Below are 13,986 nucleotides of genomic sequence, written 5' to 3'. Positions count from 1 at the left end.
AACAAAAACACTGTCAACTTGATTACCAGAATAATGCAATATTATAATAATAAAGGAAGAGTATGAGGGAAAATCAGTAGTTTTAACCTTTTCTACAAGATATTCTAGTGATTCAGAAGTAATGATCATTTCTGTGCAGGCCAAAGAGAACAGTTCCTCTGCAGCTGTTCCCAAGTAAATGAATAGAATAAAACACCAGGAGCACTTTTCATCAGGCTGTGGAGAAATCAACACACATACACACACTGCTGCAAATCCCAGGGTGGGGGCCTGGGGACCTCCAGGGACAACTTTGACATGGCACAGTGAAGAAACAGTTTAATTTCATTGTTGTTTTCATCCAGTGATGATTGTGTCACAGGATAGGGTCCACTCCTGGGAGGTAAACAGTAAGTAAAAAAAAAGAAGAAATAAATAAATGACAGATCATTGATAGTCTATTAGCTGCTATAACAGAGGGATGCGTGGTGCGTTCAGTTTCTGGCTGTGATGAGTTCAGGAGCCCACGCTGGAGCCTGTCAGGACTCAGCGGGGAGGGACTTTCTGGACACTAACATGCGCAACAAGTCCAAGGTCGAAAGAAGTGCATGATGAGAGTGAGTGAATGACAACAGGGCGACGTGCACGAGCTCGGACACACGGCAGCAGCGGGGATTTTCTAACGTGGATCATGAGGAACAACTTTTTCACCACGAGACCGAGATCGATTCCCGCGGCTCCTCGGAACGGGGACGTGTCGCAGTAGGAAACATTCACCTCGGACTTTTAAGAGCGCGCCGCGGCCGCTGGAAGTTTTCCCATGCAGCACGGGGGGAGAGAGAGACAAGGGTTGAGTGGAGTGGACTTCATATGAGCAGAGAATGGCAAAGATGCAGCGATCCAGGTCCAACTTCACTCCTGGATTGAGTCGCAGAAGTGGCGCCGAAAGTTTGCAGTTGTTGGGGGACGCAGCAGGTGAGCGGCGGGGCATGAGATCCGGACTGCAGCAGCTCGAGCACAGGCTGTAAAAGTTGAACGGAACGGAAGGCGATGTGAAATGGTCCCGACCTGTCCCACAAGCTGGGAGGACAGGAGCGCGCATTTAAAGATAGTCTCCGTCCACCACCATCACCTCCATCACCATCATCATCATCACCATGAGGGCGCTGAGTTTGCTGTGCGTGGTCGTGGGGCTGTGGGGGTCCAGCCTGAGCAACAGAAACTGTCCCGACCTGATCGTTGACAGCTGTCACTGCACGGCGGAGCGCTCCAAGGAGCTGAGCAGGCAGCACGTCCGAGTCAAAGTGGTGTGTGACGATGTGGACCTGCTGGACACGCTGCAGCCCAGCTTCGTGCCCAACAGAACCGTTTCCCTGTGAGTAGCCTATAGGTGTCATCAACGCTGACAGCATCTTTCAAGACACACAAAGTGGGGAGGGGAGGGGGGGCCCTTTACATGTGTCCCAGACCATATTCATAAAACATGACATTGTCCCAGTAATCTAATTATCTAAACTGGACTGCAAAGAAAGAACCACACATCATTTTACTCAAATTTAATAGTCGTCTCCATAAGCAGATAGTATTTTTTCTGGGGGGTTCAGAGGAGGGGTCTGTAAAGGCCCCTGGAGACCCTTAAACTGCAGTCAGGGGACCTAAATTATAGGATAGCAGCATGAAGTGCAATTTAATTGATTCTACGAGGTTAAACAGCTCTGACACAGTCCATCAGTGAACCTGTTATGCAGAATTAAGTGAGTTTGAGAAGAAACCACATTTAAAATCAGAGCAGTCTTATAGGAACATCACGTTTTATTGACAAAAATAAAACTCACGTAACAAGATATATACACTAAACTCAGACCTGATGCACTTTTCTAGTGACATTTTGTCATCATATTGCAAAAGACACAGAAACAGCAACTTCAAACTCATAATGGAGAAGTACCATAGTGATTAATACTAATATATGATGAGTAAATACTAATATAACACAAGTGTTTACATTGCATTTATCAAGCAGTTGTGGAATGTTGTTAAACCTGGCTGCCTTGTACAACATGACAAAGAGTACATGATAACGTGCAGGTGTTCTGCACAGGTTATGTGATATTAGGAGTTAGTTACATAGTTGATTTATTAGATCAACTGGTTTAATATAAAAATTATTCAGCAACGACTTTACATAATTCACCTAAACAATGAGTTAATTACTAAAGTGAAAATATTTCCTTGTTCCAGCCTCATGAATGGGAGATTTTCCTCTCTTTTTTTTGGGATAAAATTTCAAATGTTTCATCTTTTAGTTTGAGGCTGTTGTTTAGATAAAGAGATGACAGGAGAAACTTTTTCAGTTGATATAATAGGGATTAAATGATTGATTAAAAAATAATCAACACATTGTTCGATAATGAAAAGGATCGCTATCACGGCCTTTGTGTAATCAGCTACTCTCGCCGAGATCAAGATAAGGCCAAACAAAACACAGCCAGTCACACATGAGCGCACACGTCTCTATCTCTACAAAGGTCCAAAAAGGCCTGTTGAAATTCATGCAGTGGGATGAGACTTTCAAATTTTAATGTCTTCCCAAGTTCACCACTCCGCCGAGTTTAAGGAGTCACCCCGTCCTGGTCGGCTCTGATAAACTCTAGTGTTAAATTTGAGATGAAATGTGCTGCAGCCTCAGTAGGAGACATTTATAAACTGAAATGGTAGTGTAGAGCTCTCCTCTTGCTGTTAGTGATGAGCAGCCAGTCACTCTATAGACCGATGAACACAATATTTCTCTCCTGTAGTGAAAAATAACGATTATTTGCAGCCATATTGTGCATACTGTAAAATAGTTGGCAGGCAGGAGCAGCTGTTAGTCACTGTAAATTTTCACTAACTGAATCACTGATTGACATAATGGCAAGAAGGCCGTTCCTCGCGGTGCTCTTGAACGCACCTTTGAGACCTGCTGTCCCCGTGTAAGCCACATTCCAGCCTCACCTGTCCTGTGTCGTTACACATCTTTTGCGTTTAACCGCGCTCTTCAGGGATGTTATTTGCATTATATTCAAACATAAATTTTGCATTTGGACGGGGGGACTTTGAGAAACCTTCCTTAGTATTCATCTGTGCCTCTCTCGTAGATGAAATAGCACTTCAAACACTCAAGGGGTTGATAACTTCCCCCCTCTCCCTCTCTCTACAGGTGCTCAGATTGACTGCTAGATTAATAGACGGTTTTATTCTTAGAAACTTGAGGTCTGCTTTTAGGGTGTAAAAGCAAATACTAAATGTAAAGGCCCTTGACAAGTTACAGCCATCCACTCGTTCTGAACTACGAGCGCTGTTGATTAATGGTAGCACTTTGCTTACTGCAATTTATTTGGAGTGGTGTTTGCGCCCGTGTAGGCAGGGGTGCTTTTGTTCCTTTAAGTGGAGAATGGTTAAAGGCTCTGTTTTGTTTTTCAATGTGCGTCAAAGGCGGACCTGTTTTGTAGCTTGCCGGTATTGATGAAGTTTGGTTTTTAAAGGGGCCCACACAAATAAATAACACCAAGACTCCATGTTTTCCGTTTAAAAAAAAAGAAAAGAAAAGAACACATAGTAAGTGTCTGACACAAACTAACGACACCTTTTCCTCAGTTCACTGGAGGAATCTGAGGTAGTGTGTGTATGCCCCAGTACAAATGTGCCTGTTCCTCTGTCAGTCCTATTCCTTGGTGAGCTAAATCCAACAGCCAAGTTCTCGCTGGCCAGGAACGCCAGGAAGCAGTTTTCCTGCGTTAGGAAATGTGACCTTTGTCGGGCTGAAGTGGCCTCCCTGCTCGCTCTTTTGTTTAGATGTGCTGTGCAAATAAACAGATATATCAAGGGAAGTATGCACATACCGGTCCCCCCCCCCCCCCGTAGACCGCCACACTAATCTCCCAAATGTCTCACCACGTGCTCTTCTCATTTGCTCCTGATCTTACCTTCTGTCTAGACAATGAGCTCCTTGTAGAGCCATTTCCATCATGAAGCAATGTGTCACGTTCAAGTACACTACCCCACATCCAGGGCCGTGTCTAATTAAAGCACAGACCGGACTTTGTTGCTCTTTTTTATTATTGTATCTCTGAAGGTATCTGCGGAGCGAACCCTACAATAAAGCGGCATCTCACAATCAATTTAGAGGCAAATGAAAGAACAGCGGCATAAATAAGAGAACGAAAATGAACCGCGTGCTGCTCGGCGCCCCCCGATAAACACCTCCGCCTGTTTTCCTTATCGTTCCGTGGGGGAGGGCTGAGGAGTTGAGGGCTTTGGAGCACGGTCTGACAGCTCTGTTGACCTTGGGACCTATCTGGTGTAATCGTTTCAACGCCGCTGAGCAGCAGAACACCGTCTCTCTCTCTCTCTCTCTCTCTGCAGAGGGTATAGCAGCCGAGATTGTAGCCGACACCTGTCTCTGGCGCTGCTCGAACAGGAGGACGCGCTCCTCCTCCTCCTCTGCTCATCCAAGGGAGAGAGGGGTGGGGGGGGACAGATCGTGGAAGAGACAAGAGGATTGAGTGAAGATGGGAGATAGACATGAAGAGGCGGTGAAAGAGCCATCGGAGGAGCAGAAGGAGTGACAGAAAGGGCGCGGGGGGGAAAGTGGGGATGGGAAGCGTTTGGTAAAACGTCGCTTGATAGCTGAGACTGAGGCTGATTTAGATGATGTGACTGCTGCAAACTGATTGTTTGGGTGGAGGGGCTGGTGGGTGGGTGGGTGGGTGGTGGCTGGTGGTGTGGTGGGTGGGGGGGCTTGTCGCACAGTCACAGCTGATTGTGACTGAGCCTCAGAGTCTCCTCGCTGCTGGAAACTGCATGCAAAGAGATGCACACTGTGAACTTGCATAACTGAAAACTTATAAAGTTTGTAGTACAACTGCTGCTGGTTCGCCTCTTGCTGAGCTGTGGTGTCGTAACCACACCGGGGTCACACTCTATTTGCATATTATTCTGAATATTTATTCTTACCTGCTGAGTGGAGCTCAGTGTGTGTGTGTGTGTTTTTTTCCCAGAGTTGTGTAAATGTTACAGACATGGACCTTTTCGGGAGACCATCCTGTGTTGTAGTAAAACTTTATTGTTTAGGGTCACCCTAGGGTCACTGTAGTCTCTGTTTTGGCCTGATAGAAAAAATAACTCCAGCCCATGCTTATTTTTCCTGTGGTGGCTGAGTATACACCTGGCTCACCAACCCCAGTCCTGATGCCACATGATTATAAGATGTTTTCCTCACGTTCAGACAAATTCTGGTGCAAATCTTCTGTTGTTAAAGTGGGGTCATCCCTATGTTCCCACAGCCCTATGTTCCCTCAGCCCTAGGTTCCCTCATTTCTAACTTTTGTCGTCACTGAAAATTAGGCCCTATGTTCCCTCATTTCTAACTTTTGTTGTCACTGAAAATTAGGCCCTATGTTCCCTCAGCCCTATGTTCCCTCATTTCTAACTTTTGTTGTCACTGAAAATTAGGCCCTATTCCCACAGCCCTTTGGTCCCACCATTGGTTGGGTTTAGGCAATGAAGAAAGGAGTTGGTTAAGTTTAGTAAAAAGACCAGGTAGAGGCTAGACAGGCCAGATAGACAGAGTCCAGATAGGTAGAGAGAATCCAGAGGGAACATAGGGCTGAGGGAACATAGGCACGCTCCCGTTAAAGTTGGATGAGGAGTTTCATTCTGCCATCTGGGAGTCGGATCTTTCTCAAAAAGCTCTGATTAACAGCCCAGCACAAAACGACAGAGTTGTAGTTAGCCATCAGCTGTTAAACATTGTGAAACATTAGCGAGCGTGTACTTACCTGAAACACTGCTGCTAATCTTGCCCCTCTGCTGTATGTGTAATGAGGCACTAATTGCTGCACATTATATTTTCAGAAGGTGATCGTGTGCCAGTGTAGGGTCACAGTTTGTTTCTGCTCACTGCAAGCAGCCAGAAACTGTCACTGCAGTTTGAACTCTATACGCTTTGCTTTTTATAAGTGGTATCCTGCCCTTTATTCTGTTCTTTCCTGCATTTGTTACATTAGTTTACAAAATTCAACTGTTACTTTGTTACTAATAAGCTGCTAATGTTACTGCAGCTAACACTATTTGTCGCTAATTTGTTCCGGCAGGTTGTTGATGAAAATTTTGCATCAGAATTTCATTAGTTAATGCATCCACTTACTTTTCATTTGAGTTTCCATCCTCAAATGTTACTTCAGTCGTGTTTCAGAAGACTGTCGGGGGGGTTTTTGCTTCATAGTTTTAGACGCCTTTGTTTTGACAGCCTAAAAAAAAAATGTTCCACTGTTCTGTAATAGTTTAAGTTGGAGACAGCTTGAATTCATAGAAGAACCATAGCAGATTTTTTATTTTTTATTTTATTCAGCTAACTGTTGCAGCGCTGCAGGAGCTTTCAGCTGCTGAAAGTGATCTTCTTCTTCCTCTGGAATAGTTTACATTCACTGACAGCACCACGCTGAGCTCCTATCCCATCTGAGTGGGAGAAAACAAGGGCATTTAACTGGAGCTGGAGGTGTTTTTTGCCGTTCCGTGGCTCCTCCTCCTGTTCCTCCTCATCATCGTCCGTTCGGAGGCAGACAGGAGGGGCTGTTTGTGGTGTCTAGAGGGAAGCGATCAGGACGAGGACGTAGCGAGCTCCAAACCACTACAAGAATATGTCAGTCATCATGCCAATGTCGAGAAAGACCCGCGAGACACCACAGGCTGTAAACTGTTCTGCAGAGTTTAAATACTCTGCCTCTCCACTGTGCTGGGACAAGCTGTCATGTCACTCTATACCATGATCCGGGGGTCAGAGGTTTACGCTGCTCTGAGTGCATTCTCGTGAACAACCGTGGCACACACTTAATTTTCTTACTCCTTTCTGCTAAAACGTCTCTCTGCATTTCCTTGACTTATTTTGAGTGCAGCTATAAATATAATTCTGTATATTCTTTTCTCCCCTCCTCTCTTATTCACTCCCTCTCTTTTATTTTCCCTTGCCGTTATTCCTTGGGGGCTTTTTTTCTCGTCTGCCGAGGTGCTGTTTGTGCTCTACCCTCTTCAGAGTTCTGAGTACTTCTACATGAATATTTCATTGACATGCACACATAGCCCGTCCATATTCTCCTGTGCATTTACTTCACTGACAAACTCGGCGATCAGGGCGTTGCATGGAGCCACTCGGAGCATAAAAAGGCCTTAAATGATATGTCACACAGATAACGCAGGGAGCCGGCTGTTAATCTTAAGAGATGTGACCGAAATGACCCTGATACAATATGTGGAGTCCAACATCTGGCACCGTGGGGTGGAGGAGTCATGCCAGTCACTTTCACTCTCTTGGCTTCTCTCGTCCTTATCTCCACTGATATGGAAGATTCAAAAAAAGAAGAAGAAAAAAAAAACAGAAGCAAAGGGTTCATCTTTAGATGAGTGCTCTCTCCAATATCAGTCGTCTGAGCCCCAGAGGGAGTAATACTTTTAGATGCCTGGCACTTTCTTCCTTTGCAATAGCTCAAGTCAAGAACAATTTGCCCTTGTGTTACAAACGTGTTTAGGATGGACAGAGTTGGGGTGAAGTGTAAAGTCGCTGCATGTTAGAAACTCCTCTATAAGTAGACATTGATCAATGTCTTTGTCAGTATTTTGTCAAGGTTTCTCTCAGGCTTCTGTCGATACGTCTCACTCTTGAGATTGCGCAGACCCGCCACCGTCCTTCAGATCGGCCGTCTGAGAAGCTCCGCGTCCTCCGTTCACTTGGCGCTCTTTAATAAAACAGTTGATCACTTTCGCTTCAGACATTGATGATTCACTGGATGAAGAGGTCATGACTGCTGGGGGAGAGACGAGGGTCTGTAAATTGTGCGTTACTCTTGAAAAACCAAGAATGTGTCGAAACCCAGACTTACCATCTAAAAATATTAGGTAAAGATAAATACGGCGTCTGCCAAGGATACTTCTCCACTCTGCTTTCCCTGCCTCCTCCCTGCACCGCTGAGTAAATACTAATGTTACTTAAAGGGTCATAAATTTGAGAGAGCGGTGGAGGCCAACTTCGAAGCGTGTTGTCTTTTCCTTGTTTTCTGGCTCATTGTAAAACAAGGTGATTGAAACCCTGAGGTGTGCTGCTTCTGTTCACAGTGGGAAGCATATTAACTCTCCTGCCTGTCTCATGGGAGTCTTGGCATGCCTGTATCAGCGCTGTGGTGGTGTGACTGTGTGTGTGTGTGTTTGTACATGCTCATTGTGTTTGCATCAAATAGTGTATATATCTTGTTAAGTGTCAAAAATGTATTAATAAAAATCAGCTCACCTGCGTTTCTCAGCCAAACACTAATTTAGATGAATGGTTTCCCAAAGTATACTCAGCTTGGCTACCAATGGAACTTTAAACATCCACCGTCTATATCTTTGAAAAATTAATGATTAGACTTTAATTACTTTGACAAATTCAGAGACAGGGTGGGAGTTTGGTAACATTTTATGTAACTGGAATCCAATCAAGTCCATTTAGGTTTATCTTCCAACATTTGTGAGTAATTGAAGTTATAAATAATAAGGATTTGAGGATTCACTTGAGGCCTTTTACCACCTTTTGTTGGCCGAGGAGGCGTTTGGCGAACAGCACATTCACAACCTGTGGCTAAAACAATGTGAGATGAGCTGCATTGGATGTGAAATGTTGTTACTATTAATAACAGATGTAGATGTAACTTTGTTTTCTTATTTTTACTGAGCTACTTGTTTGAAATACTGGAAGTCTCGATGCAGAATTATTAGGTTGATACATTTACCGTAATTAAAACAATGATAAGATTAGAGAACTTAAAGTGACATGGCCCATGATTCACTTTTCCATGCAGAGGTGCACCATCAAGAGAGACTAACAGGGACATGCTTAGGGCCCTGGAGGGGAAAATAGGCCCCTAATGCTGGCAGATTCTGCAGTGACTATTACAAATCCCCTTAAACCCACCATAAAGACACTAAACGGTGCCCTAACATCCCTAAGTGAGAGCCTGGTGTCTACCCATTGCTCGATAAGGTGTTTAGGGATGTCTGTCTCTATGTTGGAGTACTTCCAAGGGCTGTGCTTGGCTTCTTTGCTGGTGGTCAGAACTAGACTGGGCACCTTTAACCAGTCAAGTTTCATTATATTTCAACAAGTTACTCAGAGAATTTCTGCTGATTGGCTGCATAAACTGGGACCAAAGATGTTGGTAATTTGAATGAGGAAATCCAAGTGTCTGCAACAGTATGTTAATGATCACTGCTCTGCTCTGTGATTGTAGAGAAGAGTGAGGAGATAAAAGGTTCAATAAGGGAATACTCAAAATCAGAGTGTTTTACAGACTCGTGCAAACGCTACAAAACTCCTCAGGACTATATTTTGAGTCGGCCCCGTTGCTTCCTGTCAAGAGGATGTCACAATGTGAAGTGCAGTGTAGGTCAGTAGAGTCTCTACCTTCTCAGCAATAGTTTTTATAATCATTTTTCTATGATTGAATACGACATATGATAAATCTTCAGTGCATTGATGTTAAATCCTTAGAATTTCTAGCAACATTTCCCTCTTCTGAAAAGGACCATTGCTCTTATCAGGGTGTAATCTCTGTTAAGAAGGGTGGCGTCACAGACACTGTCATCTCGAGCCCGGGTGAATCTCTGTTCATACGTACATCTGTTGGTAACCCCCAAAGCAATGTCTGTTTCCCATCCAAGGTCAATGTTAGTAGATATGAAATATGTTATTTTGGTTAGCTCCGTCAAGTAACTCGATCTTCTAAAATAACAAAACGTTTGGCTGCGTGAGGAGAAGTGGCCAGAAACCTCGAGGCCAGTGGATCCACATGTTTGCAATAGTTCACATTGTGATCTTTACTCCACTTGGTCCTCCGGACTGGTGTGTTGGAGGGCATCTGCTGAAGCTATTTTTGTTCCTCCTCTCCTATAATAATATAGCTGGATGTCTCTGGTGCATGGCGGCCCGGCTACACTGTGACTTCTCTGCTGGACCTCACAGAAATATTCCAGCTGTGGAGGAAGAACGAAAGCCAGAGCTCCTGTTTTAGGGAAGAGCTGATATGAATCTCACTCGCTGTGTTTAATCACCCAGATTGTTGCCTCGACAGCCCGAGGAGTGAATCAAACTGTCACTGCGGAATTATTAGGTTTAGCTGTAAATTATTTTTTATTATTGATGAACTGCTTGATTACTGTGTCTCTAAAATGTCAGAAAATAATGAAAAATCCTTTTGCTCAAAGAGCTGAAGGGCAAATTATCTGCAAACAGAAGATGTTGGTTGAACTTAATCAAATTAGTCTCAGATTAATTGTCTGTTGACTTGACTGTAATATTTCTCAGGTTTTTCAAACAGGGGGGTTATTGTATTGCTTAAAAAGGTTACATTCATATAAAGGTTGATTTTAAAAGTGCTTTTTCAATATCATTGGAAGTTAAATTATTTAGTAACACAGCAATTAAATGATCAACCTTTTTCAGCGGTTCTGCCTTGCAATGTTGAGCTCAGAGTTTTCACACGGAGAACCCTCTCTCCCATATGGGAAAATTGCAAAAGTGCAGTATTTACTAGATATAATCCACACGTCTGGCTCTGGCTGGCGTAGGAGCAGAGTAAGCAATGACATAGACCATTTGCTGCAGCCCACAGAGACAATAGCGAATCTCTGCTCTCCTCCCTCATTGAAAGCAGCTTATCCACATAGAGCATAATTGATAATGTAAATAGAGAGTTGGATGGTTGCTCCAGAAGTTTGTCATGGGCTGTTTACATAATGTTCAATTCTGTTTTTCCTGTGATTTCCTGGACGTTACACAGAGGCCTGAGATAGGCATGCAGGGGTCGGCGAGCAGACGCACGCACACACACACACACACACACACAGGCAGCATAGAACAGCACAGGATACGCTTGAGCTTGCACAAACAGAGGCCGCCTGTCCCTTAGTGGGGCGTCCGTCCGCAGGGGGAGGTGTACTGTAGCGTTGTGGTGGGGGGGGAAACAGAAGAGACATGGGACAAAACCCAGCGACAGCTTCGGTATCCCATGATCTCAGTGTCGTCACTTCATCACTCCATCCGTACGTGGCTTTAAAAGGAGCTGCTGCTGTTGTGCCACAGCTTGGAAAGCGGTGGTGTGCAGAGCGAGGCCCTGGAAATAAAAAAGAATCAACTCCACTTGGCCTCTGAAACCGAAACTATTATGAGGGCTTTGGTTATTTGTCAATAAATCTGTGTGTGAAATATTGTGAAATTGACCCACTCAGTCTCTCTCACCATGTCCGGCCGACTGCACGCTGGCTTATGTGTATCTGCTGCACTTTTCTGCTCTCAGAAAGCTTTGTGTCAAAATGAATCCAATCTGACAGAAACCCAGTAGAATATTGATGTCTGGATCAACAGCAACAATAAAAATCCATATGAATTGTTGCTTACTCACTTTTGCCTGCCTAAACGGCTGCCTGCAAATCTCATAGTCCATTCCCACACAGCCCAGGTCCCCTGATTGATCTGTGGAGAAAGAGAAAGTACTTTTGCACGCCGAAGTTTACAAGCTCCCACCTGTTTGGTTTATGGTGTGCTAAATCCCTCCCCTAAGGGGCGATTGTCCAGTAGCAACTGTAACTAGGCATGACAGGCCTGTCAGGCTCCAACAGGTAAAGAGTGTATCATATATCTCTTGTTTCGCTGATTTTATCTGACACTTATAACCCATTCTATTCCATTCTGACTGATTCTCCCATTTGGGAAAGGCCCAAATGTAAATACAATCTTGGATGTTGACATGAATTTGCTGACACTAGCTTGTGTCCATCCTGGCTGTTTGCTGAGAGGGAACTTCCTGTCTTCATTCCTTCTTTTCCTGCCAAGACAACTGCTATCACTCTGGGGAGGGATGGGTACTTTCCCCAAAGAATATGCATACTATAAGCATGCTTGTTACAAGGAGGAAACAAAACGGGCTGGTGCAAATGAAAAAGCATTGTTGTTGTTAGTTTTGTCCACAGCAAAATGTATCATTTGCACACATCCCTGTGTTCAAATGTCAATAGTTAGTTCTCTTTTCTTCATTGGTTTATGCAGTGTGTGTGTGTGTGTGTGTGTGTGTGAGAGTCTCCACCGTGATATTTTCAGTGCACACACTCTGCTCCCCAGCAGTTTGGCCCAGCAATTCGCCTGTTCAGCACAATGCATTGTGGGATCCCACTGCTTAATCCTAGGGTTAAAATTGAGTATACGTTCCCTGCAGCCATAACAAGTGCTCTGTCGTCACAGAGGAGACCAGTGACACATCCCAATTACCCCTCTCTCTCTAAACCCGGCCAATCACTCCCAGAGCCCACCTTATTATAGAGGATGGGGAGGGTGATGGTGGAAAATGACCTTGTGCAACTGTGTGTGTGCGTGCGTGTGTGTGTGTGTGGTCATACGCTGACAGGAGATGTGCAAAATCACACATGCAAAGTAGAGCTCTAGCCAGCGGATCACAGGGACATGCACATATCCTCAGCGTCACTGAGACAGAGCAGCCCTGCAGTGGATGATTTAAGAGCCGGCTCCAGAAATCAATATTTTAGCAGATATGAAATCCAGAGACGGCGTCCAAGGTGTGTTTAAAATGATGTGAATCTGGGCTGTAGTATAAGCGCAATATAAATCATTAGCCGCTTTCACACTGCTCTGTATAGAATTGTGTGTGTGGGGAAAGCAGGCTGGCGATTTTTGATGTTGTGATTGAACTTTTTTTTTTGCAACAAAATAAAGAACCAACCGGTTTTTTTACTTGAGCAAACATGGCTGTAGGGAGTTTAAACATAAGGCATTAGCAGCAGCAAACATCATTTTTAGAACAGGACAAAGAGCAACACTGGAATTTGAAAACTGTTCTCGCTGCACCACGACTGCAAGTCCAAGGTTTGTTATGCTTATATTTTTTTTCAAATTTCTTTATTATTTATTAATTTTTGCTGACAGTACAGAAAAGTACATCAGTTTCACATTACGTCAGAGCGTCTGCATTAGAGTGAAAAAACCCCCAACATGAATCCCACCATCCCTTCCGACAACCCATGTCAAATGTAATCAGAGTGAACGACTAAATTATTACATAACATATAACAACATAAGTAAATAATTAAAGTACAGTAAGGCAAAATATAGTAAAATATAAAATGATAAAAAAAGAAGAGAAGAAAATAAATAAATAAATAAATAAATTTTACAAATACATACATTTTAGCTCTGTTTTGGTCTCCACCCACTCAGCTAATTGATAACTCTGTTTGTTGCTGTAGTGAAACAACCTAAAACAATTTAATAAAGGCCTTTACAGGGGATTGACAATGTGAGAACCAGCAACACAAACTGTCTTTACAATTTGACTAAAACAAAAAAGAAAATACTTCCACATATTTGTTAAGGCATTGATGTTCATGGCATAATCTATTTCCAGCTCAGACCCGCCCACTTTAAAGCTTTGAAATTTGCTTCAACAAAACACCACATACTAAAATTTGCCAACTGCAAAAACATCTGTTCTAACAAGTAGAAAACATTGTGTTTATGGTGCCATCACCTGCAGTGTGAGACTGATCTACAAAGTCTGTGTCAAGGCTTTAATTAAAACTTGTCATACTTATTATGTATAATACATATACTGAAACTGTAGTAGTGTTGCAGTCTCTATTTATTATTTGCTGTGTGTATGACATGGATGGATATAGCTTCACTTTCCTGTAACCAGACAAACATTTCCCATTTCATTATGTGGTGTGCTACACTACCTGTACTGCCATGTTCTATTACTGTGCTTCTAGCCCTAACCACTGCATCAAAGGTTTGTGGTGGAGCCAAACATAGTAGAACTTATTAGCTGAGTTGTTGAGCAGATTTGATTCTGTGTCTGAAATGACTGAAACACAAGGTGGCGAGTCTTAACACTGGACTGCGCTGTGTGGTGGACGTGTGTGTTTTATTAC

At 43.6% G+C, this 13,986-nt stretch overlaps 1 protein-coding gene across 1 annotated transcript in view; it reads left to right on the top strand.

The window, feature by feature from the left end:
- Positions 1-1,136: 1,136 nt before the first annotated feature.
- The window catches only part of adgra1b (adhesion G protein-coupled receptor A1b), a gene marked incomplete at both ends in the record, with an annotated part of 168,525 nt that continues 155,675 nt past the window's right edge, over positions 1,137-13,986 (top strand). Inside the window, one exon of the mRNA XM_083987586.1 lies at positions 1,137-1,354. Within this exon, the coding sequence (XP_083843712.1) occupies positions 1,137-1,354 (218 nt within the window). The remainder of the gene's footprint in view (positions 1,355-13,986) is intronic.

Source organism: Trachurus trachurus, assembly GCF_905171665.1.
Source record: "Trachurus trachurus genome assembly, chromosome: 15".
Classification (NCBI taxonomy): domain Eukaryota; kingdom Metazoa; phylum Chordata; class Actinopteri; order Carangiformes; family Carangidae; genus Trachurus; species Trachurus trachurus.
This window is presented reverse-complemented; position numbering and strand designations above follow the sequence as displayed.